Source organism: Sylvia atricapilla, chromosome 3 (genome assembly GCF_009819655.1).
Source record: "Sylvia atricapilla isolate bSylAtr1 chromosome 3, bSylAtr1.pri, whole genome shotgun sequence".
In the NCBI taxonomy this organism is placed as follows: Eukaryota; Metazoa; Chordata; class Aves; order Passeriformes; family Sylviidae; genus Sylvia; species Sylvia atricapilla.
In genome coordinates this window covers 106,988,549-107,015,493 of record NC_089142.1, presented here as the reverse complement: position 1 = coordinate 107,015,493, position 26,945 = coordinate 106,988,549, and the positions used below count along the sequence as shown (strand labels likewise).

General features: G+C 45.5%; 1 protein-coding gene across 1 annotated transcript in view; it reads right to left on the bottom strand.

Moving 5' to 3' along the window:
- The window catches only part of JAG1 (jagged canonical Notch ligand 1), a 35,031-nt gene extending 13,496 nt beyond the window's left edge, over positions 1 to 21,535 (bottom strand). The window contains exons 1-5 of the mRNA XM_066316528.1: positions 20,800 to 21,535; positions 19,628 to 19,933; positions 8,796 to 8,847; positions 3,137 to 3,391; positions 2,064 to 2,124 (exon numbers count right to left, since the gene is read on the bottom strand). Of these exons, the coding sequence (XP_066172625.1) occupies positions 2,064 to 2,124; positions 3,137 to 3,391; positions 8,796 to 8,847; positions 19,628 to 19,933; positions 20,800 to 20,871 (746 nt within the window). The 5' untranslated portion in view covers positions 20,872 to 21,535. The remainder of the gene's footprint in view (positions 1 to 2,063; positions 2,125 to 3,136; positions 3,392 to 8,795; positions 8,848 to 19,627; positions 19,934 to 20,799) is intronic.
- Between the last annotated feature and the right edge of the window lie 5,410 nt (positions 21,536 to 26,945).

Genomic DNA, 26,945 nt, shown 5'->3' with positions numbered 1-26,945 from the left:
AAAGGTACTACTTCAAGCATCAGCTTCAAAACATAACAAACAAAACTGGATAAGGCTATGGGCATTTAGGGGAAAAAAAAGTGCGATATCAATTCCAGAAAAAGATTGACAGTAATAACTCATGTTTAATAATATGCATGCAGCAGTTTCTCATGAGAAATTTAAAGTTAGCTTTCCTTGTATTATGATTCATGAGTAAAAATGGTTTAGTTGGCTGGCCTGCATTAAAGAAGGTGACTAGCAGTGAAAGGGAAAAGGATATTTTAAGAACGTTTGCAAGTTGTCTGTTGTACCAGAACACAGCGCAGTTTCTGCTCGGATGTTATTTTTAAACCCTGTTGCATTTGTAGCATACAGGCTATATGACTCATCAAAACTTAAAAGAAAATAAAATCTTGTTTCTGTGTTCACTTTAAAGATAGTGGTCTAACTTGGCAAGTAGAAGTTATCTGAAAGCACCAGAAGGACAGCATTGTTTCAAGACTATGCAAATCAAGTGTGGGAAAGTTGCACCTTAAGTAAATAAGAGCACTAGTGCATGTCTGGGCAGTGAGTGGGAGGCAACAGACTTAGAAAGAGAAAGAGAAGAAAAAAAAAACTGGAAACAAAGCCTGTTGTTCTGACTAGGAGACAGCAACCCCTACAAGGCATGTTTATTCTGATGACAGCAGCACAAATCACTGGTAGCCCTGACTGATATGCTCCTCTCACCATCTGGCCCCCGATACTTCCTACTACTTGTTAGGCTTTTTTTTTTGATTAAAAAAATATTTAGATTTGGTGTTCTGGGGTTTACCAGCTTATATCAGTGCTGCTAAACTTTAAAATCACAGGACAAGTGACAACAGTCCATCCCCTGGCTGGACTTTCACTTTGCCATGGCTCTGTGAGGATGAGAGGTTACTTCCCACCTCACTTTTAGATGGTTCCTCGGTAATTTTTTTTTTTTTTAAGCATGAATACAGAAGCAGAGAAAATCAATGAGCCACTATGGCTATTTAGGCTAAATTCTTATAGAATATTCTGTTCAGACACTCCAGATTCAGTTCCTGTTGGAACTCTAGCTCATCAAGCAGTTCACCTCATGCAAAGGTTTCCAGCAACAGAGAATCCATCAATATGCTTCTTAGGCAGCAAAATTACTGTCTATTCCTTCAAGCTGCAGGAATACTCAAACTTCACTTTTAACCCTTCCTGCACAGGATCAATATCCACGTTTTTGTAACCTCAGAAGCTCTCAGTTGTAAACAGAAATGATAAAGGGTTACATGCAGCAACTTGGAACTTTTCTGCTGATAAAGAATACCACATTTAATATCCACTACCCCTCTAAGGGTAAGAGACAAGACTTCCCTGTGCTGTAAATACATGCTGCATATTTCAAGGCATTCCAGATATTTAACTGTTGTGTTATGGATAAAATCTGCTTTCCATTGTCTCCTTGCCAGGACAGAAGGGACTTCAAAGCACGGCAACAAAATTCGGCATTCATCAGAGCCCACTGACAAGATTTCATCCCAGCCATTAACCTCTCAGCACTCGGAGCCAGGCTCACAATGGGAAAGGAACCCAGAGATTCAACTAATCCCATTCTAAAGAATGCTTGACTTTTGCCTACTGATGGAAGAAACCAGGGGGTGGGAGGGAAGAAGGGGGAAACTGAAAGGGAGAAGAAGAGAGAAAAAGCCACACTGTACTTCAAGCTTGGAATTGAAAAAGCCTATTAATCAGGCTGTTGGAAAAAACATAGCCACCAAACATTTGCACTATTTATGCAGAAACAATTAGTTAGTGCTCATTAGGCAGCATTCACGCTATTTATCCCATACCCCCCTCTCCCTCAGTGTCACCATTTCACAAACCAAAAAGCTTCTTAAAATTATCAGTGCATTAAAAGCCTGCTCCCCCCTTATTCTGGGCAAGTCAGCATGAATAATGTGTCTTGCTCAAAACCACAACTTCCAAAACGCCCTCCCTCCCCAGTCCTATTGTGTTTAGCATCACTTGTTTAATTAGTTGGGGAGGAGTGGGGGGAAAAGCAAGGAGGGATAGGAAGTATTTACCTGCACTCTCCTGGAATTGTGCAAGAACCATGCTTGGGGCTACATCCCTGACGACAAATAGCTGTTAAAACAACAACAAAAAAAGGAGAGTATCAGCATGCTGCACCTTCCCCCTCGTGGGAATGTTCTAATCTCTAACAGCACTGTAATCCTGCTGAATCCAAGGTTTTAACAAGTATCTCCTATCAAGTCTACCGGAAGGAAAACCAAGGTAGGTGTCTCCCTGGGATAGGAAATCTCTCAGCTTTTCCTTTCTATAGGAAATCTGTTCCTCTGACTTTGCAGGAGAATCGTTCCCAGTGCTGTTCAAAGAGCTGTTTTATGTGAGAGAAACCATCTTGCCTTGGAGAGCTCAGGTCACTTGGAGTCAACAGGTTCCCTTTCTCTGTCTTTTGCAGGTGATCTGGGCCACTCTCCCTGGCTTTACACCTAATTCAAAGCAGCTTTTAACTCCTCTGGATTTCGTTTTGGCTGTATCTCTGAACAGACAGGATATCAAGATAAGCAGCAATTCAAATTGCAGGTAAACTCAGTCATTAAGACAGGCTGATAGCCTGTTCCTAAGTCCTGCTTTCTCCTTCCCCAATTACCTAGGTAGCAGCCATTCCTTAATAAACATGTTGAACACGATCTCAGGTGGAACAAACAAGCCTGGGACTTTTCAAACACCAAAGCTTTACATTTGCCAGGTCAGCTTTAAAACAAGTCTCTCCTTCCTGCTTGTCTTGAAGTTCTGCACCAAAGGGGAAATCCTTTTTGAAGTCAGCAGCAGAACTCCCATTGAAGTCAGTGGGCTGGGTTTTCTTACCAAGGGCAAAGATGCGGATAATCAGAGAAAGAACACATCTGCTAAGTGCCCAGTAAGAGTACTGGAGACTCCAAGACCTCTCCAAGACATTACCACAAGGCAGAAACCACTCTTCTCCTGCCCCCAGTGCTCTGTCTAAAGAGCTGGTCACTGTCCCATCAGTCCTGAGCCCCCTGCCTGCACAATCTCACCACTGAATGCAACTTGGACACCCTCAAGCCCCTCCCAGTCCCACTGGCCTGCAGGGTGAGCACTTGTCACAAACCTTTGTTGCACTCTGGTCCCATCCAGCCTTCCAAGCAGGTCTTGTTGCCGTTCTGGTCACAGGTGTGGTGGGTGAAGAAGTCGTCTCTGGGCCGACAGAACTTGTTGCAGCCGAAGCCGTAGTAATGCTCCGCACAGGTCACACGGATCTGGTACTCAAAGTGGGCGACTCCCGCGTTGTGCTTCAGGGTCTGCCACTGCCGGCTGGGGTTGATCATGCCCGAGTGGGAAGCCTTCTCGATAATGCGATCAGGGTCTGCGAGACAGGAGACGGCAGAGCTAAAACTTCCTTCAGGTCTCGTCATTAACTCCCACGTCACAGCTCTCCGGCTTCACGGGCAAGGCTCTCCGAGGCAGCCAGCTGGTTTTATTAATTCTCTGTTTTAGGCAGTCAGATAAGGCTGCCCTGGAGCTACAAACCATTAACTGAAACACACATGCAGCGTTATCAAACTGAACAAAGCTTGAAATCAAAAGGGACTGTTCAGTTACTGCCAATCACTTATCCCTTTTGCAGTGTAAGGGCATCCACTAAGAATCCATACAGCTCATGACTAAAGAAAATTCAGCTCCAACAGACTGGTACAAAATGGGTTTTCCCCTGCTTCTCCATTAATGGCACTACCTGTGCTTTCCACTGGAGCATTTACAAAAACAACATACTACAACAGCCTAATAAAGCCACGTCTACAGACTGAACACAGGCACTGCAAAAGGTTCGCAGCTTTTTCCTTACGTGCAAACACTAAACTGAAAACTACCAACTCCAGCATTCAGATGACATTGGCAATCTCACCAGATTTTGGCTGAGAAATACCATGGAAGTCCTGTCTTCAGATGGCAGCTGAGAGTACAAAGTCAGACAACCAGAGATCAAAGCAGAAGCCTCAAACTACTGCATATACGTGATATAGATCCCCTTCCTCTCTACAGAGCATTTCAAAGTTTAGGTTTACACTTGACTTTTAGTTCTAGCAAAAGTCTTCTGGCTTTCAGAGCCATACAACTGTCTAAATTATGGCTTGAAATAATAATATTTCACATTTGCTTGGAACATTGTATATATCTGTGGTATTTCACTTTGTAGTCCAGGTCTTGTGACTTAAACGATCTGACACTGCCTTACGACCTGCTGCTACCCAGCACTTGACTGCTGAGTGAAAGTTTATCGTAAAACAGCCAAAATACCCTCACAGACTGAGTTCAAAACCAACAGTGAGTACATGGGAGCGTAATCCAGCGACAGGAGAATTTGAGGTAGGAAGGCAGTTTGCCAATGATGTGTTAGCAGCGTGTGAAGTACTGGCACCTCTGAGTGTTAAGAATTAAAATATACTGATGTGCTGCTTGTTCTTCCAACAACTACAAAAGAACCTTCTGGGATTTTACATAAGGCAGAGCTGAAGACTAATGAAGTCGCTACTAAAGCCATAAGATGACACATGGGCAGTTTTTAATCTAAGATGCTTTTAAATGTATTGCTAAGGAACTTTGATTTGCAGCTTTCAAAAAAGAACTTCCCAACAGACTTCTCAAGCCTCAGATACCCATTATGGATCCACCACTAGGTCCCTGCCTGCTGGTCTGCAGTTTGGAATGAAGTCAAAGCTCTTGCTGCACAATCACACGACAGTGTCAATGCTCAGACATTGTGCACATTTGCCCATTTTGGGGCGTATTTGTGACTTGAGACTACAGCTTTCATTATGTGTTTACAGTGTGAAATTACGGGCAACAACTTCTTATTCACCTTCTGGTATTTCTGGTTCTATAATATTTTCCATTTAAATCAGTTTTTATTATTCATTGGCACTAAGCCCCCAACTCCACAACTATGTGTCAGACTTTCAAATGCATACAGGCCTTTATTAATTTAAATCCTGTTCACAGGTGATGTGGATGCCTAAGGACCTTTCCATACTGGTACATCCAGAGCAATATCATGTTCTATGCTGTGCAGGTGTAAGGCTCTTAGATCTCATCAGCAAGATTATTGACTAATTCTAAGAGGTACTTAAGCAGATGCATATCTGCTCGTCTTGAATGGGGCTAGTCTGGCAATTATAGTTCCACTCATGTGTGCTGGAGGTGGCTCTGCTGCACTTGGCAAGATTACACTCCATCCACAGCACAGCTGGAAAGCAAAGGCACTTCCCCAAACACCCAGTGTGCATAAAGACATCCTGCTCCTTGTGAGGAAAACAACTTTATCCTCTCCTGGAAGCGGCAGAAGAAAAAGAGAATGACGCTCAATTTGGTTTTGCAAACCAGCCCCCCACCTCCACCCCCACACTCATTCTCGCTTTTCCAGTCTTTTCCTGTTCCCCCTTGGGAACATACCACTGACAACTATTTCAGTCCTTGGCACCAGAAAGGGAGTTGCCTTGAAAAAGTGATCTTTCCTTTTGCCTCTGCTCTTTCATTCTTCCCCTATCTGCCAGCTCATTAGGAAGCTTGTCCTTGCTGTATGTCTATGACCTCTCACTCCAGCCATCAGCTCTTTGGAGACCTTAACCACAGGCTGAACTGAAATGGAAACGCTCTTTTAAGTCCGCTGGACTTAATTTTCTTGCAAGTGCTCAGATGAAACCCAGCTGCAATTTCACTCCAGCTCATGGATAAAACACCTTCCATTGGATACACCTTTTAAAGCTACCCCCGTCCACCTGAATTCAAGTGCAGTCTCACAGGTTTAAGCTCCCTTTCATTAGCCATCACCCACAGTTTTCACAATGAAGCACTGGCATGTTCGTTCTTGTACAAGAACTCCTCCACCCTTGCCTATTCCCACCTGTCAGTGTGCACTTACACAAGGGTGCTGACCCAGACTCCAGGGGAGGCATTGCAACAACCCTGCCATTCTTAGCCTGCACCAGCCACGGTTTCAGTTTTATAGGAAGCAATCCTAACACAGCAGAATGGTTAAGTAAATAAAAAGCAGCAGTGAGCCAGGCTCGAGACAAAGGGATCTTCTGAACTCCACTGCCTTCATCTGACTCAGAAGCCCATGCTTTGATAGAAAGGTTAGAGGAAGCATTAACCCATTTGAAACTGATGAAGTGGAAGAGAGAGGCTTTCTGTACATCTCGGGCTTCCGCTCCACACTTCGCTGTCAGAGACTGTTGGTTTTATTCACTTCTTGTGGCTACACTTCAAAGCTATAAATCTCTCTTTTTATTCAGTGAGCAACTGTATCAAAGGTTTTAGACACAAGGAAATGAGCTATTTTGACTGCCCACCTTTGCCTTTCAGTGCTCCAATGTCTGGAAATTATAACTATGCAGCATCAGGAAGCAAAAACAACAACAGAAAAAGCCCAGACTTCTCTGAGCAGTTTGGGTGGCCAAGGACAGCAGAGTTATTTTTGAAAGTCTTTGTTTCAGACAACTTCCAGCCACGGCTTGGTTTACATTGTGCTGAAGTCTCCTATGCCCGCCTGGAATTCACATGCAACTGATACCAGTAATTTACAATAGCTCTTTGACATAGTTTGAGATGCAATGTCAGCCCATTAGCTGTATGCATGAAGCAACAGTAGCAAGATGGCAACCAGACAAGAACCAGAGTAAGAAAACCATTTGAGTTGAATCTTGGCTCCAACAAAGCACGATTCTCATCAACTTCAACAGGGCCATAATTTAACTGCAAGCCACTCTTGGAAGTGAGACAAGAGAGAGTATGTGGTAAAGTGAACGTAGGAGGAGTGGAATGTAGAGGGGGGAAGGAAGCATCCACTCGAGGATCTTCTAACAACTGCATTGATCAGAGGATGCTTTCAGAGCTATTGAAAAGTCACACAAGGCCTACTAAACCCACTTTTATTGTTGAGAGTTCTCACAAGGTCTTTACAATTCAGTGGCAATTAGGGCAAAAGAAAATCCTAGAGATCAAAAAACCCCACTCTTCCTATTATATGATGACAATTGTTTAGTTCTAATCGTTTTCTTAACTAGTTCTTCAAGCCTTACTCTGCAGCTCTGGGAAAGCTGACTAAGTCAAGCCATGCAGCACACAAAGGAAAAGTTTTGTGCAGTGCAGCAACTGAAGTGACCTACAGATGGATAAGTGACAGCAAAGCTGAAGCAGGAATGCAGATCAGGAACATATGCAAGAACATGTCTGCACTTGGTCAAATGCACTGCTGAGAAATGAGGCAAGTCTGTCTGAAGACAATTGTACTTCCAGAACATGAAAGCAAAGAAAGGGCTCATTGTGTAGCTTTGGAAATGAAGTTGTTTCATGAAAAAAGATGAGCTCTAATAATAGTAAAAGTGGCAGAGACCCAGTCTGAAAAAACTCTCAGATCCTACTATAAACAGGACTTTCATTTTGAATTCAGGCATCTTCCATTTTTAATACAACACTGCTACTGCAGCATCTACTTTCTTCTCCTCCATATAACACTCTCTATCCAAGAAATCTCCCAGCCACTGCTCTCTGACTGTGCCAGGGTACAGTCTGAAATCACAGGTACTCCAACCGTGCCAAATGAGGCTGGCTGTGGCTATCCCTGACAGCCCACATGATTCATCTCAAGTGACAACTGCTTTTCTGGAATGAAGAATTAATAGGGCATCCCATGCATATTTAAAAAAAAATAAATGTAAGAAGCAGATCTGCACAGAGAAGGTCCCAAGCTACGCACTCTCAGCAATTCAAACATAAAAGCACAGTACTGTGCACACTTCTGCAATGCCTTTCTCACACGAGGCATGAAGCCCATTTCACTCCTGCATGGCTGCCACCTTGGCATTCCAAGGCAGACTGCAAGAAGCTGCTACAAGATTTCTGTAAGATGGACCACAGTGCTGCTGCTTCCTTGCTGAAGGGAAAGGCCTGTTGTGTCAACAAAAGCTTTATGGGTTCAGATTCACACTCTCTCCTGTGGCTTTTACCACACACACACTGTTCAGGCCCTAGGTTGAAATAGAGCTGATTTTGCCCACCTCCTTCAGTCACAGTAGGCAAAAAGCAGAACAGTTCATGTGCCAAGAGACCTTGTACAGCTTCCTCTAGCCACAGGAAAAGGCTTAGCAGAATGTTTCTGAAACCAACCAGAGACATTCCAGGAGAAAGATCCCCACCCTTGACTTTCAGCCAGCTCTACCAGGTGGTGTCTGGTAAATATTTTTTCAGCCCCTCCATATAAATCCCCACACATCCAACTCCCAAGGAAGAGCTTGTAGTAACTCCTATTTCTCATCAACAGTCATGAGATGGATCTTGATATCAAGTCTTGTGCAGATTTTAAGGTTTTTTCTTCTCTTTAAAGCAGTACATTCAGTTTTGAGAAGTATTTAGTTTATAGTGAGATCTTAGGGGAACAAGACTTAGGCTTCTGAATATTACTCCTAATTAAAAAGAACAAAACAAGGCCAAAAAACCAAACAAGGAAACCTGAAGAAATCCCTTGGCTTTTACTCTCCCAAAGGAGAAAGAAGGCATTAACACATCTATTTTTAGGCATCACACTGTTGGTGCCTAGGTGAGCAAGACAGGCTGCTGCTCCTGGAGGAACTGCTCCAAACTGTTTAGGGGACAGAGCTTTTCCCTCTCCTCTTGCTCTAACTCGCAGCAAGCTGGTGAGGCTCCCAGAGGCCTTTCAATGCCTGGGACACAGAGGTGTCAGAACTAAATAAGCCAGAGGAAGGGATACTTACTCGTGGAGTTATCATTGTAATCCCACGCCTCAACCAGCAACGTGTAGGATCGCTGCAAAAGAGAAATAAAGAGTTAGTTACAAAGCCACACGTGACTAAGGAAAAAAAAATCTGACAACAATTTTAGTTAAAAAGAAAAATTCTGGTCTCTGCCCCAAAGCAGATAATTGTAAACAGAAATAGGTAAAAGATTATGCTTGAGACAAACACGATCTTCTTGAAGCCCCATAAGCTACCTTATCCAGTCTGACTTAGAAGACCTTTCACCTTGGATAGCTCATCTTTGTCATCATTAAAGCATCTTATGTACTTAGCCAGGAAGCACAGCCTTTGACACTGCACTCCAGCTGAAATAAAGCATGCGGGACAACTGCACACGGAAGACAGAAAGCACCAGGGTAGCACAGCAGCATCAAAAACCCCAAAACCGAACCCCCACTCTCAATAACTGCTTCAAAAGAATTTGAGTTACAGAAAAATAGTCTTGATGTCCCTTCCCCCAGCCATCCTGAAAGCAAGAAGTGTTGCTAAGATTACTGTGCCCTGCCTTGACAGCGCAATCTCCAGGGACTTTGCTTTTCAGCACCCCCTTTGAAAGCTTTGTCTGCATGAGGGCCATCGCAGCTCCCACAAGTATCAGGTAACGCAGGGAAGAACTGATGGATATGGGAAGGGGGTGGGGTGAGAGAGAAGCATTGTAAGACAAAGGCTAGGATCAGCCTCTCTGGAAGAGCAGGGAAAGGGAAGCCGCACTATCCACCCCTGTCACTTCTACAGATGCTCGAAGCTGCCAATGAGCTCTGTAGCACTCCAGCAATAATAATCATAAGCACAAACTGACTGAAGTGACTCCATGGGCTGGAAAGATGCCAGCTATTACATCTAAGCCACCTTTATCTTCAATCCTAACTTGAGAACAAGACCCATTAAAACATCTCCTCCTCCAGCTCTACCCCGAGATATTATTATCCAGGCTGTATCTTTCACAGTTGCCGTTTAGCCAGCCATATCCAAACTTACACAATGACTAAAAACCAAAACAAAACACCTCCTCTCCAGAAGGAAAAAAAACCCAAAAAATACTACCAACCTGAGGAAAAAAAAAAATTACTTGCAAAGTAAAAAATATAACAACTACAGATAAGGCAATAAATGTAATATCTTTCTGGAGAGCAGAACAGTAATAGTACAAATAAAAATTCTGTGAAGAGTTTTGATGCTTTGCCATAGCAACCGTGCATTGCAAGGTTTATTTCTCCTTAATTGTGTCCATGCTTAGTTACAGGCTGCTCATTTGTGGTCTGTAGTACTTCTCACCCTCTCTGTAACAGACCAAAATCCAGTTCTGAGAGTGAGCTGCTACAAGGTGCACGGGGGTAAGGCAGACCTCAGATTTCTGAAGAGCAGAGGAAACTAAAAAGGAGAGAGGAAAAAAAAAAAAAAAAAAAAAGAGAACAAGAGTTGGAGCAGACTGCTTTCTCACGACTGGGACACAGCATGAGCCTCTGAATGAAAACCCAGTTTATGATGGACACTGGCTTGCTGTATAGCCTAAATATGTTTCATATTCAAGGCAGACCAGGATTCCATTCTGTTCACTGATAACTGTGGGAAAATACTTCCAAAAGTAAGCAAAGCTGGGCAAGCCAAGACATGCACCCAGACTTCTATGCAGTGGCTCCACTGGCCTGAACCATTTTTGGTTAATATTTCATCAAAAGCTATATGTTACTTGTTTCTATTCTAGACCAAGTCTGACAACTTGAAAGAAACTCTAAAAATGAAATAAACCAAACTGCAACTCGATCATCTAACCCTGCTTAAAACAGATTTAAGAAGTCCTTGCACAAGTCAGTGGTAAAAAAAAACACAACAAAAACAAACAAAAAAACCGAACCAAAACAAACAAAACCAGAATAGAACTCCCGAGCCATATTACAGATGCAGATTGCACTATCTTGGGTGCTTCCTCAGTGGTTTAATTACCAACATTAAGCAGCACAAGCTCAACATGTTACTGCAAGCTTGACAAAAAATATTATGATATAGAGAATGAATTATGGCAACTAGCACTACTTCCAATAAAGTTAAGGATGTTTTCCTTTCGGCCTTGCATAATTGTTTTGGAAGATATTTTGTCTAAACTCATAGCAACAGTTCCCTGCTGGTTCTCAGGACTGTTTACCAACACACCTAGCCCTTAAGGAAAGGAAAGGCTGAATCCTAGCTATGAGTGCTACTGTTGCTAGATACTTGTGTGACCACTTTCCACTACCACACAGGAGTTTGTTTAAAAGAGAAGACATGCTTCAGCTGAACTGCATGGAAACAAACTGCAGAGAGAACAGACCTACTCCGGCAATTCCCTCTTTTCCAACCGTCCCCTCTCATCTCGTCTGAATATTTTACACGAAGAGTCCCTGTCCTGAAAAGGGATGATACAAACAGTGACATTTGATCGCTTGGCTCTGTCCCTCTCAGCTTGGGGAAAAGACCAAAGAACTCCCAAGACTTCGTGTTCAAAGTGGGACACTTTTAAACAAAAGCCATACAGACACCTAGAGCCTCACACCAGTAGCAAACCCCCTTCAGCAATCTAACTATCACATACCTCTAGCTAATTCACTCAACCCCCTCCCGCAAAAAAAGCAGTTCTGTGCAAAGCTGCACTGTTGAGATTTTTTAGAAGTGCATATCATCCCCACTCTATAGATCAAGGATTCAGATATCTCAGGAATGACTGCTTACAGTGTGGAGGTTTAAGTTTTCCCATGCCCATAGATGACCTCTGCCCATCTTTGAATAAATATATATATCCAGACACAAGAATTCCACATCATGCACCTTATTCCATCAAAGCGATGTCCTAGGCAACAAGGCAGCAGTGAACTTTCCAGAGTCACACCCAATTAGCCACTGTAAACCTGAGCTTGACCAGAAGGCAGGGATTCTGGCTTGAGAGGAAAGGCAGCTTGAAAGGAACAGCAAGTCCTTAAAGTTTGCAGATCAGCCCAGGGGATTAAAGGGCAGCATGGCCAAATTTAAGCAAAACTTCTGTTAGTTAAGCTAGAAGAGGATGGAAATGGTCACGTTCACACTTCGAGAAACAAAGCAAGCATCAGTGTGCCAGAGTTGTTTTCCTCAATGATAAGACACTGTGTCTTGATCCATTGACAGTACAGCTCAAGAGACTGCAAAGACCAAAAACCCATCAGAAATTGTCTCTTTTAAGGATCTCAAAGGGCAATGCAACCTCCTTTCTGGTTATTTAAATGAATCCGGGCAGCTGCAGGTAAACAGGTGTTCAAAGCTCTCTGCTTGATTACCTCCCTCCCTCCCCTCATCCAGAAATCCACTCAAAAGAGGTGCTTTTGTACTTTAGCTTCTAAAGGCACTCTGCAAGTCAGCGGGCCAGAGCAAGATTAAAACATCCTGCTCCTTGGCTGAAGCACTGCCTCAGTTTTCAAAGGGCTTGCAACTCGTCAAACTCCTTTCCCTCCTATGCCTGTGGTTAAAGCATGCAAGAGCTTTGCTGAGCATGTGAAACCATGACTAGACAAATGCAAGTGGGTAGTTTTGCATTCAGTGCGCTGCGCCTGCTCCTCCTCTGCCAAACAAGGAGAGCAGGTTAAGCCCAGCAGCCTTCTTGTCACGCTCTGCACAGCTGTGAGGACCAGCTTGAGAACGGTGCTCACACAGCCCCTGTCTGCATGCAGGGACGATGGGGAGGACACAGGCACGGCAGGCCACTGCTCACTGCCAAGGGGTCCAGATGTGAGGTATGGGAGGGGGAAACTGAGGCACGTTTCAGCGTGCCCAAAGGCCAAGGAGGAGGGCATCTCTGAGCAAGGTTAAAGCAAGCCACAAACCCACTTCCTCTGAACATCACCAGGACTGTCCCTTAGGTACCCTGTCACTCCACAATGACACTACACAGATGCATCACAACACTGTGCCGTGGTCGGTCATCTTCGACAACTGAATATCCTTCAAAGGAGTTAAAGGCACCTGGTTCCTCGCCCAGAGGACATGTGAGCATACTCCGGAAAAGCCACCTAACCCTCCTAACCTTTTGTGAAATGGAACATCATCAGGAAGCTCCTCTTTGGGGCAGCCTACGTAAGGACGAGGCAACACCCCACAAAGCTGTTACTCCCTCAAGCCCGTGTACACAAACAGCCCAAGCCGTGGCACTCTCACACCTCAAAGCCCATGGCCAAGAGCTCGGCTGAACCCCGAGCAGGCAGCCCAGCCAAGAGCCTCATCAGAATATGCCCACACGAAAACACAGCACGCTGCTCCTTTAGGCTTCATCCTGAAGAGTTCCTTTGTTGCTCTAAGTGCCAGTAAACTCTGCACCGCCACGGAAAGGAGATCTAAAAACGAACTTAACCATATTATCAGCTTCCAGGAGAGACTTGCCCCCCATTCTGCCTTGGCACAGGGAAGGCAGTAGTGAAGTCAAGACCTTTGCTGCACGACGACGGCCACTCTCCTGCCAAATGACGAAGGACACAAAAGTACCGCTATCCAAACTATGCATACGCTTAAGCATCCAGTAAACCAGGCTGATCTCTGATCTGGCAAGCCTGCTGGAATAATGAGTATCCTGTGAATACATAATGTGCTGAAGTTGCCATTGTGTGAAGTAAGTCCATGGTTTGTCTGGGAGCCGAGCAATGCTGAGTCTACTGCTGCTTCCTGTTGCTTGTCCTGTATTAGCATTATTTTTGGATAGGCCCCATTATGTTCTGTAATCCTCACTGCAGTCAGTATGGCCACACTATTGTTCTTGGTTAATATTAGCAGTCAATGCCTCTGTCTGGGTGGCCGGACTACAATGTATTCCAATCATAAAACTAGCATGCATTAACAGGACAATGTACTGGGCACAGCGGGGAGACTTGGGGTCTTCCCTCCTCCCCTTCTTTAAAAAAAAAAAAAAAAAAAAGGTAAAAAAGTATAGGAGCTCCTTTTTTTTTTTTTTTTTTTTTTCCCCTCTCTTTTTAAACTAATGATTTTAAGTGATCTCAGCTACCAGGGTGCTTCATACAACAGCAGCATTTTAATCAGCACCTTATCTCGTCACGGAGTTATTTTCTCACGGAGCCCCACTTGTCAAAGAGCAGCAGATGGGCCAAAATGTCAATGGTTGCTTTCAACCTTCCCCAACAAGCCGATTACCTGCCCTTATCAGTCCCCCTACCTGTTTAAAGCATCCCACTGATAATTAAATGCACCAGTTACAAAAGGGTGGCAAGGTTAATAGACAGAATACCTAGTAGCCAGCCAAGCAAAACAGTCAGGTTCACATGGAGCAAGCCTGAACAAGAAGCCTTTCTACTTATTTACCTAAGTGCCTAAGAACTGGGTTGAGCTGGTAAAGGACTCTGGATGTTTGACTATTTACAAACCACTTTAACCACTTCTATCCACTTTTCTGCAGTTTCTTCTGAACACTACAAGAATAATGAGTGTAATTTACGCTGCAGAATAGTGACCACAGAACCATGAGCTCCACAGACTAACAAGAAACAAATGCAACAGCTTCTAGTTTTGACATCTTTCCCTGTGTTAAGACACAGGGGTTACCAGTTAAATTATTAAAACGGAGTCAATTAACATATAGAACTTTCGCTCATCAAGAGAAATTCAGAGGCAAGCTTAGTTTCAGTTTTCAAACCCAATCCTGCCATTGGTGTTATCTACAGAACTGCTCCTTATCTACAGAGAAATACTTTTAAGAACTGTAGCTTAAGGCTTTGGCTTTTCAGGGCATCACAACCCCATTAGGAGTGAAGTTGGAATAAACAGCTCAGACCCAAGTTCACCAGCTTCAGAACCAGTTGACTTCTCCAGCCTCTAGCCCACCAGGAAGCAATGTTTCCCTGAGTGAACTACAACTTTAAGCATAAAGCATCAATTTTATGCAATTCATTTTCAGCCATGCTGACTTCCAGCTGCATAAACAAGCTGACAGTGCTGGATGTGTGTAGCCTGAGAAAGTTTAGGAATAAGCTTCACTTATTCCTGTGATTGCCAGGCCAAATCCAGCTGCCACTGAAGTTAAACTGGAGCAGGCCTTTATCTTAACAAGAACAAAAATTCTAGGAGCAGGCAAGATGAGGATTTATTTTTAGACATATTATGTTAATATAGTCAAATGGATATACCATGAAGATGAAGTTCTGAACTGCCTGGAACATAAAAAAAACCCTTTAAACATGTAAGAAGTCGAAAACCTCTGAATGGCTGCATCACTTCTCTCCAGTCCTGGGAAAAAACCAGCCTTGTGATGCTAATTATGCTTCAGATGTCACTTAATACTCCAAGTTCTGTTTTGAATAGTAATCCTAGGCAAAACATTACACTTTGAGTGCTAAGATTTATTCTTATATTATTAATTCAACAATAAATGACAGAGTATGGATTTGATTAATATGCATTTTGTTATTAGAAAAATTTCTTCTGATCTGCCCATGCTCCAAGATGACTTATCATGCATTGTTCAAGAAAAGCTTGAACAATATCTAGCATTTGCTTCTAGAAGTTTTCAAGAAGTTAACTGGAGGGAGAGAAGAAACAAAATCAAAAGCCAAATTTTAGTCTGATGGCTGTGACATACTGGCTTTAAAATAATAAAAAAAAGGAATATAATGAAGTGATATTTTTTCTCAGATTCAAAAGGCTATTACTTTAATATCAGCTGCTGATTAGTATTTCAGACATCTCTTGTATCAAGAGAAAGGGAAAAAAGTAAAAACCACTAAAGCTCTTTTACTATGTCTCTCTAGCCACAGAAAACAATCCAGCAAACGTATTTCACAACTTCAGGAATCATGACCACTAAGATTTGTCAGGAAAAAGGGGCTAGACTGACTATTTTATTTTTTTAGGCTGACTATTTTTAAGGTTGAAATAAGATGTTCAAAACTCTTTTTAATTGTTTTTTATGCTAAACTCGCTGAGATGCTGGAGGGTTTTTTTCCACCTCAGTAGTTTCCTGGTGTGTTGGTGCAATTGGCTCCAATATTAAATAATTACAAGGAGCATAATTTCGGGATAAACAAGCTGTTTGAAATTGGAGCTATGCATACCAAAGGAATTGCCAAGTTTGACCTTCTTACTCAGTCTCGCCAAACCCCCAAAAGATCTTTCTTCACATAAAAGCAAAGTTTGGTGTTAAGTTTTGCTTAGTTAATTGATGCTCAGCTCCCTCAAGGTGCAGCACACATCACACTTTGGGGCTCTTTAAGAAAGGCTAGAGGTTTGATTCATGTGAGAGAAGAGCATGTGTCTGCCTTGGAACAAAACTTGTTCAGACAGACTTTGACAAGTGGAACATGGAAATGCTTTTGTTCCATACTTTTTTATATGGCTTCATAAAGCCAAGCTTGCCTGTCAAGAAAGTCAGTCAAGTCTCAGATGAATGTAAGAAGCAAGCCTAGGTGCATTTAATTTTTTTTAATCATCATCACTATTGTTTCAATGCATTGAAGAATTACCAGCTACTGCGGGGGCAGCTTTCTGATCCACTCCAGTTCCTTTATGCTGGTTTGCTGCCCTGTTTCCTAGCAACTTACTCAAACCTCCCATCACTTAAATTAATTTATGGCCCACCGTCTCCACACCCATTACTCACAGGGGTACGTATCAAAACTGACAAGAGCAAGCCCCATAAGTTATTAATAAGACTCTGACACTTCAAATCTACATTACAACTGCAAGCTCCCACTAACAATACTTTTAAAGCGCCCCATTCTCTCTCCTTCCTCTCCTGCATGATGAATAAAGGCCTCTAATGCAGTACAACTATTTTTCACAAATGGCATAAGGGGGCAGTTTGACATGGGAAGAGGCTTTTTCTTTTTAATTTTTTTTTTTTTTTCGAAGTAGTCAAGGCAACAAGACTTTTGAAGGTTACTGACTCAAGCTGGAACATCCAAGTAAAGCCTCCCTCAGAGAGTAGAACAGTTCAGAGAAGGGCATCAATTTTCAGGTGCAATATGATGAACATTTTGGTCTAGCTCTTATTACCTCGACTATAATTTTCAGCTGAATGCATTCAAAGATACCTCTCATGATCAGCCACATAAGTAAATGCAATGCTAATCTCAAGCTCTTACTGAAGTCAACAGTATTCAGCCACCTAAAGAGTTTTTTAAGTACTGAAACTTCAGCATCAGATTAGAGCTGACTAAATTAAGTTTACTACTTTATCCGCAGAGCTTTGAAAATGCCTGAAATGATTTGTGTACACAATTTCAGTACAAATAAGAGCTTTGCCACATTAGATATTCTTTTGTTCAAATGCCATTTGGAAGTCACAATGGCTAGCATAAAAGCTGTGTCCTGTGGAAGCTAAAGCTGGGAAGCAGGCTCGATAATTGCACACAGATTATCATCACAGTCTCAAAAAGTGCATTTCTGCCTGGGAAAATGCAAGAGATTATTCCAAAATTCCAGGCTTATGAACCAAGTGTCTCAAGTTGTTGAGTTTTACCCATTTCAAAGGCTGCACTGGAGTTTTGCTGCTGCTGCTCCAGGATTCCAGTGCTGAATGAGATTCAGCAGGACAATAGAAGCATTTCTTTTACTAAGATGCAGGCAAGCTTAAGAGACTTCTCCCAGGGTCCCCACCCCCCAAAACCACCCCTCCACACACAGACTTCCCAACCCCATGAAGAGAGAGGTTGTTAGAAGGAACATGTTTAGTTTTCACACCATTTTTACATGCATACATATAGATTCAAGGCACTCAGATTACTGGGAGCTAGTTAAAAGAAATCCTTGATGTACCTGACTTCCCTGACAAAAGTCAAAATCTGCAACACAAGCACTACAGCCATTGGCAGAGCTTCAAATACCTCAGATTTTTACAAAGCCCTTTATCCCTTTGATGGCATATTTGATAACAGTTTTATCTCATTTCATGTTAGGGAAAAAAAAAAAAAAAAGAGAGAAAGAAAAGAAATAAAGGACAGACTTGTACTTCCAACAGAGAATACTTTTGTTAACTCTGCTATTGTACTTAGTAATACTATCTCCTTAAATGCGGAGACTTAATTTCTCCCTTGTGCCTCTTCAGCCCTCGATATTCCCGAAGTCCCAGCTGACAGAGGAGGCAGGTAGGAGGCAGCACAGGACACTTGAAGAACACATGGCTGCCTGCAGCACTTGGCGGCAGGACTACAAAGTGGGTGTCTACACCACAACTGCTGCAGGAATGTTTCTGGGGCGGGCTTTCCTCCCCCTAGAAGAAGCCCAGGCCCTCCCAGCAACCAGTCCTTATCTGACTATGAAGGGCCGAGCTTTGGAGAGTCTAGGCATGCTTCCACCTCGCCAGCAGCGATAATGGCACAGGATAGGAAATGAGATTCACCCCTCCCCTGCATGCACATTCAGGGCCCTCCTCCCCTCCCAAAAATGACCTTAGGCATCTAGGTTAGGATGACTGGATTTACAAAACTGCTGAGCATCAACATACCCCAAGGCAGTCGGTAGGAAACCGTCTGCTCAGCGCCTTTGGAGAAGGGGTGGGAGGGGGGGTACAGTTTTGTTTCCTAGGTGATCTCAAAATACAAGTTTTAGGAGCAGAAATGTGGGAGCTTTCAGCGTTTGTACCACGGCATCCTGGAGAGGCACCTCGAAAGCCAGACAGGAGCCCCCCAGATCAGTCACCCCCAGCTTCTGCCCGTCTGCATGCAGCATTGCTGGGCACAAAAACCGGGCACCTCCTGCCATCCGAGGCCACTGCACTCTTCCACAGGTCCAGTGGCTCTGGAGCCCGCCCTGTGGGTCTGTCCTGCGGGATGGCCATTTTGGAAAGATGCTCCTCACTTTCTGTGCAGGGAGCTGAGGGCTCCTCTGCAGAGCTGACCATCAAAGCTTCAACCCTCCTGAGCAGCCCAGAAGAAACATGCACCAGTGATGTCTGAGTATTTTTTCCACAACCAAAACAAAGCAGGATCTCTGATGAAGGAAAGGGTCACTCATCCTCCATCTCTCTGCTCTACAGGGCTGACCAGTATTTGCTAGAGTGGACAACGCTGGAAAAGTGCCTGGCAAAAAGCCCCACCTCCTTGAGCCACCGAGTTTTGCACTCAGCTAGAGGGAAGCCAGTCTCTGGACCACGGAGGCAGGTAGCCAGGAAAAGGTGCGCTGTGGGGAGGAGTGAGTGAAGTGCACCAAAAGCTAAAGCCAGGCTTTTCTCAGTCCTTAGCTCCTGGAGGCCACAAGCACCTCCAAACACAGCCAGCTTCCCAGGGAAGCTGGCAACTACTTCACCAAGAGCAGCAACAGCAGCTCCCATCCACACCGAGCAGTGCAGTGAGCTGTCCCCTTGGGAGAAGCAGGAAGCCTTCCCAAACACGCTCCGGGGAAGGAGGCCAGCTATGACACACACTTTTCACACGGGATCCCTCTGCAGCCCCTAACCCACTGCTCTTCTGGCTTAAGCCCAAGACTTCACTGGTTAAGAAAAAAAAAAAAAAAAGAACTTCTGACCTTCTAAGTCTCAAGAGACTTATTCATGCTGTAAAGTGCAGAGATACTGGGTTTGCTTCCCTGCCCCATTTAGATCCCCCTCGCTGCACATCTGACTTTCAAATTTAACAGGCTATGCATTGTGAGCCCCAGGGAACAAAAACAAAAACACCACTACATTTTACTCATTTCTGTGCTGCGGATTCCCGGCGCTCTTGCCAAGATGCCTGCTCCCTCCCAAATCTTGATCCCTCTTCCCCTGGCACAAGAAGTTAGAGTTCCACTCACTAAGGACATCTCAAGCACCATCCAACACACCCAGAGCCGCAGCAGCTCAGGCAACTCACCGGCCAGGCGAAGCTGAAAGGGATAACGATCCGGTTCTTTTCATTATTCCGGCTGTACTTTAAATTGAAGGTATTCCCTCCGATGACAGGGGTGGATTTGGATCCGAAGCTGCAAGGACCGCCAGCAGTGACCCGCGATTGATACTCCTTCAGACAAACTTTAAAATAGGTGTCACACTCGTCTCTGGTGCATTTTTTATCTCCTGGGTTTCGGGTGCCATCGCAGCAATTTCCATTTTGCAGTTCACCATTCACATTTTGCATGGATAAGATCTCCAGCTCGAACTGTCCCGACGCTAAAGTCACCTGTTAATCCCAAGAAAGAACCGAAGGGAGAAAAAAAAAAAAAAAAAAAAAAAAAAAACCAAAACAACAAAACAAAGAAACAAAAATAAAAAAAATTAAAAAGAGAAAGAAACAAGAGACAGACAGTTACCTAACTTTTCTCCCCGAACACAGTTTACAACTCTGAAGACAGGAAAAAAGTAATTTTGAGTGTGCTTTCAAGAAGCACATGCATAATATTAAAAAAACCCCAAAAACCGAAAGCCAACCACTCCAAGCTTTTCCCTATCAGACATTCATGAGAAGGGCTCATAAATCAGCCCAACAAAATAACGCCACTGATGCCAAGAAACAACCTGAAGTGCCAGCTCCCAAAGAACAGCGTGAGGAAGGCTTCCAAATGGTCAGGAAATAAAACTGAACCAAACCGAGAGTGCATAGGTGAGGGGCAAACCCAGCGAAACGATGCGGCTGATAAGGTGCTGCCTGGGGAGGCAGCCAGCCACCCCTCTGCCTGCTCCGGGCTGCAGCGGGGCCGGGAAAGGCTGGAGCTGCCCAGCTGAGACTCAGAGCCCGCTCATTAATCACCCCAGCAGCGCTGCCACTGAGTTTATTAAAAAAAAAAATAAAAATAAAAAGGGGGAAAAAAAGTGATATCAGGGGGAAAATAAAAGCGGTTTGCAGTAACCGCATTTTTTGTCCCCGGGAATTAAGCCTTGCTGCAAGGGGCACTCCCGCGTTTGCCATCTCCATAAGAAGTTAGGGCAGCGGCTCCGCTCCGGCCGGAGGAGCCGCGCAGAAGCGCCCGTCCGGGATCTCCCGAACCCACGTCCCGCAAGCTGTCCAGAGGAGCGCCGGAACGCCGAAGCGGCGTACCAGGTACGTACCTCGGCCCGCAGCGCCAGGAGCAGGGTGAGGATGGAGCACGCCGCCGCGGCTGCCCGCCGGGGCGCACGCATGCCGCCGCCGCCGCCGCCGCGCTGCCCGCCCGCCCGCCTGCAGGGCCGCCGCCGCCGCTCGCTCCGGCTCGGGACGGGACGGGGAGGGCCAGGAGGGAGGAGGAGGAGGAGGAGGAGGAGGAGGAGAAGAAGAAGGAGGAGGAGGAGGCGCCGCCGCTGTCGCTGCTGCTGCTGCCGCTGCTCTCGCCGCCGCCCCGCTCTAATATACCGCGGCGCACCCGCGCCGGACAACGCCGCTTTTCAAGCGCTTTCAATAGCGCCCCGCTCTTCAATGCAAAGCAGCCCGGCCTCCTTTTATCCGCCTTATTCTCTCGCCTCCCCTCTTTTCTTTTTCTTTTCTTTTCTCTCTCTCCTTTTTTTTTTTTTTTTGTTTTTGTTTTATTATGGCGATTATTATCCCAGTCCTTTTATTCCTTGCGGCAGAGCCCCCGGCCCCCCCGAGACACGCACACACACTCACTCACACACTCACACACACGCACATGCAGCACACGCACCGCCCCGCAGCCGCCCGCCCGTCTGGGAGCGCCGCCGCCGCTCCGCTTCATCTAGCCCAGGGCGGCAGGCGCATGCGCCCATCCATATGCATGAGGGGGACAGCAGGAGGAGGGAGCAGAGGAGGGGAATGGCACGGGCAGGGGAAGGCAGGTACCGGCGGGAGGAGGCGGCGGCCGGGATGGAGTGAGCTGCGGGTCGCCGGCTCCTCCGCCTCAGGGAGGCGGCGCGTCCCGGCCGCCCCGAGGGTCTGTGCCTCGGTTCGTGCCTCCGCAGGTGCTTCCAGCGCTACCTGGAGCGGGAGGGGCCGTGCTGAGGCGGCTCCCTCAGCGCCGCTCCAGGCTCGGGGCTTTTCCCGCCCCGCCGCTCGCTGAGGGGACGCGCGGCTCCTGCTCCGCCTCGCCTGTTCCTCCTCGCCTCCTGGGCGCTGGTGGAAGGAAGAGCGAAGCCTTTCGAGGGACGCTGTTTGCGGTGTGAAAGCTTTCCCCTGCCGCTGGCCGGCGGCCGCCGCCCGCCGTGGCCGCCCCGCGGTGCCTGAGGCGGGCCGCGCTGGGGGCGCTGCCGGGAGCGCCCTGAGGGGACGGGCGGCCGGGCCGCGCTCTCGGGGAGCTCTCGGCGGCTGTGCCGGGGGCAGCGGGGGCGGCAGGCGCCACCGTGCCGCTCCTTGTTCCCGCCTCAACGCCAGGTCGTGCCGCCGAGGGCCTCCCGCGCTTCAAGCGGGAGGAAAGATCCCTCAGTCCCGGTGTCACGGCGCTGGCAGAGTGCCGACACCATCGCGGACCCTGTCCCCGCGCTGCAGAGCCTCATCCCAGTCTTCAAGTGGGTGCTGGGTTTGCTCTGCCGCACATCCTTTCAGGAGCGATGTCCACGTCCACACAACCAGGTGATTGCTTAAGGGACGCCCCGCCACAGATTGTTGAGAAGCCCAAAAGTTTGCACAGTAGCAAAAAGAGTTCAGACTGGTTCCCAGAGGAAGAGCCACACATCAAAGGGCATTGAACAAAAAAAAGAAAACCCAAAAAACCCCCACCCCAACTTTGTCTTTGGTTTGGGAAGTCCCTGGGCTGCGGGTCTAGAAGTTGGGTGACTGTGCTGGGAACTCGCTGCATCACTGTCCCTTTCTTCCTGAGGCGCTGGCGACAGGAACTTGGCCTACATGACGTTTGGTCTGACCCAGAACAGCTATTCTTATGTCTCCATCTATTCCACCCTCATCTAGCACAGTAGATGTGTGAATGTCTGTTTTATACACCAGAGTCAGTGGTACAGAGGAAAACAAGATTTCTGACCTAATTTTATATCCTTTGTTTTCATTTCCTACGGCAAAAGAAAAGTGCGTGCCTGTTCTTGGCTGTGGTGAGGTCTGTCCCGTTCTGGAGTGCCCCAGGCTGGAAAGCTGGTGGTGTTTGTGCCCCTCACCTTAGAACTGTGCTCAGAGCTCCACCAGACTCCTGCAGATCCTGTTCCCATCTGTGAGTTCACGACAGATTACGCACGGTGATTTTGGCACACCTGTGAGGTGCACAGTTGCTGAATCCTCCTTCCAGCCTCACTCAGCCCCCAGGTTCCAGCAGCGTTGGTAGGACCTCATTGGATTCATTAACTTTTCAAAGGCTGGTAAACCATCATGGTGTTTAATCTGCGACATGGCTGCAGTTTGGTGATACCAGTGCCTCTCTTCTTTTTTTTTCCTAGTGGATGTTGGTTAGCTTCCACAGGCTGGTTAAATGTTACTCATTCCCAAGTGCCACACATCTGCTCCTCTGGGCCTTTAAATACCCTGCTGCTGCTGGTATGCTCCATACCTCTAGGGCAGGTCTGGAGTTCGCCTTTCTGTAAAAGGTTACTCCACCTGTTTGACTCCAGTGCTTAGGAAATTCAGAGTTCTCTTTCCCACAGTGTTTGTGACTCAGCAGTGTAGCTGCCCTCAAACAGAATTACTCGTTCAACAACTTAAAATGCTTTGCAAGCATTAATGAATTAAGTCTCCCAGTGTCTTGAGATGGAGAGTATTAGTGATAGGTAAAGCAAGGCAGAGCATGAATCATGTGCAAAAGCCCATTGCAAACCTCCCTTGCAGCCCTGAAGGTAGTTTTGATCTCACAGTACTCAGCAGTAAAATCCCCCTTAACTTATTTAGTCTGGAATTTCTCCCTTCAAGTCCCATGCCTTACTTTTTTTCCTCTGGGCTGTCAAGGCCAGCTCTTCAGCCACTGCACAGCAGCACTGAAAACCAGCTTGAGCATCTTTTCAAGATGCTCCTTTCACTATGAACACAGCATCGTGCAAACTGCTTCGTGTGCACAGGGGCCTGAACTGCAGTTGCTTGGAGCAGCCTGGGACTGGTGCACATAAAATCCCCGCTGCAAGGCTCTGCCTGCACGTCTCACGAGGTGTGGAGCCAGCGCGTCTTCCTCTGTGGCTGGTGAAGAACTTTTCAGCGTCTGGCACTGGGCTTTTTTACATTGCGTAAAGTTACTTCCTGCTAATCTTCCTATTCCGACGTAATTAGATCACATCCACATTAGAAGCCGTTACAGACATCGAGTTTGCCAAAGTCCAGCATTACAGGCAGTGCTTTGCTTTGGGCCTGAATCAGCTCCCTAATATAGAGCTGTTCATTGAGGCCACTGGGAGATTGCCCAGGACTTCGGTGGGACGAGGATCACAGCCCTTGGAGGGAGTGTCTGGCTTACGAGGGTCAGGTGTCGTGAAGTCAGTTCTTTGTGTGAGGAAAGTTGTAATTTCCTTTTAAAGCTCAGTGACTCATTGAGCCATGGCTGCGAACAATCCCACAGGATTTCCTTAGATTTGTGATACCTGAAGGTAAGCTTGGAATGGCGCCCCTGGAAAAGTTCTTCATTTAGGGACCTGATGCATCTCATTTTCAAGTCTGTGACTAAACTTTTGTTTACTACTGTAATGCAGATCAAGACAGTTGCATAATCGTAGGGGGTTGATGCTGCATCAGCCTTCAATAAACCAGCTAAAGGACTACCAGAAAAGAATCTGTCAACATGTGGAATCTGTGGTCATAAAGAATTCATAAAGCTCAGTGACCTCTTTTCACAGCAAACGAAGAGGCTAAAGGAGCCCTTTGTTCCTCCAGATTTTTGTAAAAGTAGTTTTGCTCCTCGAAATTACCCAATAAAATAAATTTGCTGCAGTTTTAGATATAAGCCTGGACAAACTGAGTGGAAGAGTGAAATTTCATCCCCTCGGATAATCCTTTATCTGGGAGTTAAGCTTCCCTGTTGCAAGGAGAAGGACATATCGCCACAGTCAATCACGGATGAGTGAGCTTTCAGATAAGGCCTTTCCTATAATACACCCACAACACTTCATTTTCCTCTTGCTGTTCTGGAAGTGACCTGCCCACTTGGGCGAGTGTCGTGGAGCAGAGATAGGGACTGCTTGGCTGACACACATTTCGGAGCAACACGTTCCAGCAGATGAACCCATTTGCACAGTTGAGTGATCTAAACTTAGAAAGCTAATTTCTCTAATTACAAAGTGAGACTGAACTGCTGTAAAGCTTTTCATCACCTGAGTGGAATGGGAATTGCGCTTCCATAATCATTTAATGTTTAGAAACTAATTAGGAAGCGTTTTGTGGGGAAGCCACACCCAGCGTTAGACTATTTCACAAAGGGAGCAGGAGAGAAAACTGCCACTGATGAGAAAGTTGAGCAAGTGGCAGAGGTTAGGAGAAAGAGCACAGTTTACCCAGCCCTGAAGAGTCCATTCTTACTTCCATGAAAGCTTCACTTCTTCCCAGTCAGGCAATTTCTTAAAGCTGTGTCTTCAGGCAAGCTTTCCAAATGTGACAAAAGATTTTGGAGAAGATGCTCTGGTAACCAGAGCCCCAAATTCAGTTTGCTGCCACAAGCCTTTACTTTCCCCTTTCCCTGGAATGTGTTGCTTAAGAGAACTAAAATTTCAAAGCTGTGCTGTGTTTATTGTGAATGTGCATTTTGTCACTTTGAAATTCCCACTTTAATTTTTTTGTATGTTAGAAATGTTTCATTCCCCAGAATGAAAGTGAGGCACTAAATCTGTTTCAGAGGATATTCTGAGAACAATTAAAAAAAAAAATAAAAATCTGGGGTACTCAGAAATTACTGCAGTGAGAACCAGTAAAATCCCTGAAAGAGTTAAAGCTGTAGTACCAAAAATTATGTCTATTGTAGAGCCTTTATGTTTTATCCAGCTGTAATTAAGTGAATCCATAACATTATTGCTTTCTGTCACAGCTTAAAATTGAGACCTTACTCTGTTCCAGAGAATAGTGCTCTTTCTCCTTCAGTTTCCCTTACTTATATGCACATAAAACCTGCTCTCTGCTTGTTTCTCTGTTAACCCTTCAAGGATGGGATGCCTCCACACTGACCTGTGAATCCAACTGCTTTGTCCTTCACTTATCCTCCCCAGGGGTGGGATTCCTGTGCAGCAGTGATCTGATCTCAAATCCCTGCTTTCTAAAAGCAGGGAAGAGCTGAGACTCCGGTTTTAGATCTGGGTAGGGGTACGGCTTATCAAGGTGGAGTAGCTTCCAGTAGGTGCAAAGACTGTGACACTGAGCAGTGCTGGCACATCTGTCACAGACAAGATGACACTTTCGTTTGATAAGCAGCAACCTTGGCTATTCTTGTCGAAGAGGCTGCCCTAAAACCTAGGCTGAGCCTCATTTCCAAAGAACAATGGGTGCCTTTAAGTGATCTCCAAGTTTCTAGTAGTGTTTTCCTCACAGCTTTCTGCAAAGGTGCTTCTTTGAGCCAGTTTTGTTGAGGAAGTGCTCAGACCAAGTTTCATTTTCTTGTTCTGATAGTATCAAAATGCCTGAACTTCTCTTCTCCTGCAGATTGTTTTCATTGTTAATTGCATGTGAAAGTGTGTGTTCAATGTGTTCTCAATCACAAATTATCCTGAGGGTAGAAGCACGAAGTACACAGGGGTGTCATTTAGTTAAAGAAATGTCTAAAAAGAAGAGAGCTGTGATTAGCAGATTTAAATTTGAGTGTACAGTAAATGACTTCTTGCCTTTGCCTGCCATCATTCCCTGGCTGATCTAATATTCTGGGCCTTGACTTTACCTATTCCTGTGTGGGGGGTGTAAAGGGAGTTTCTTCATTTGGCCTGAAGAAACTTTTAAAGACTTTAAGATTTCTAAAATCCAAATTCAGCCCAAAACAGAGATGTGCGTAAATCAAGAAACAAAAAATGAGTTGGGCCAAAAAGTTCAGCGCATGGGAGCAATGCTGCTGATCCACAGAGGAAACTCTTCAGGGAGTTAGGGATGTGCACAGTGGCCTGTTTTTTCCTGGTCCCTTGGCACTGCTGACTCCCTGGGGGAAGGAACCTTTTTGCATCAGCTAAATGTTTTTAGATGAAGCACAGGACACAGCAGGTGGCTGGTGTCCTTGGTTATACAGATAAAGACAAGGCCCTAAAGCAGAGGGAAAAAAAAGTCTTTCTCTATGTTCATCCTCACACAAGAGTGAAAAAAGCCTCTTGACCATTCTGCATGTCACAACAGTGCTACTACCTGGAGATGTGAATTGAGGGCTTTTCTGTCACTG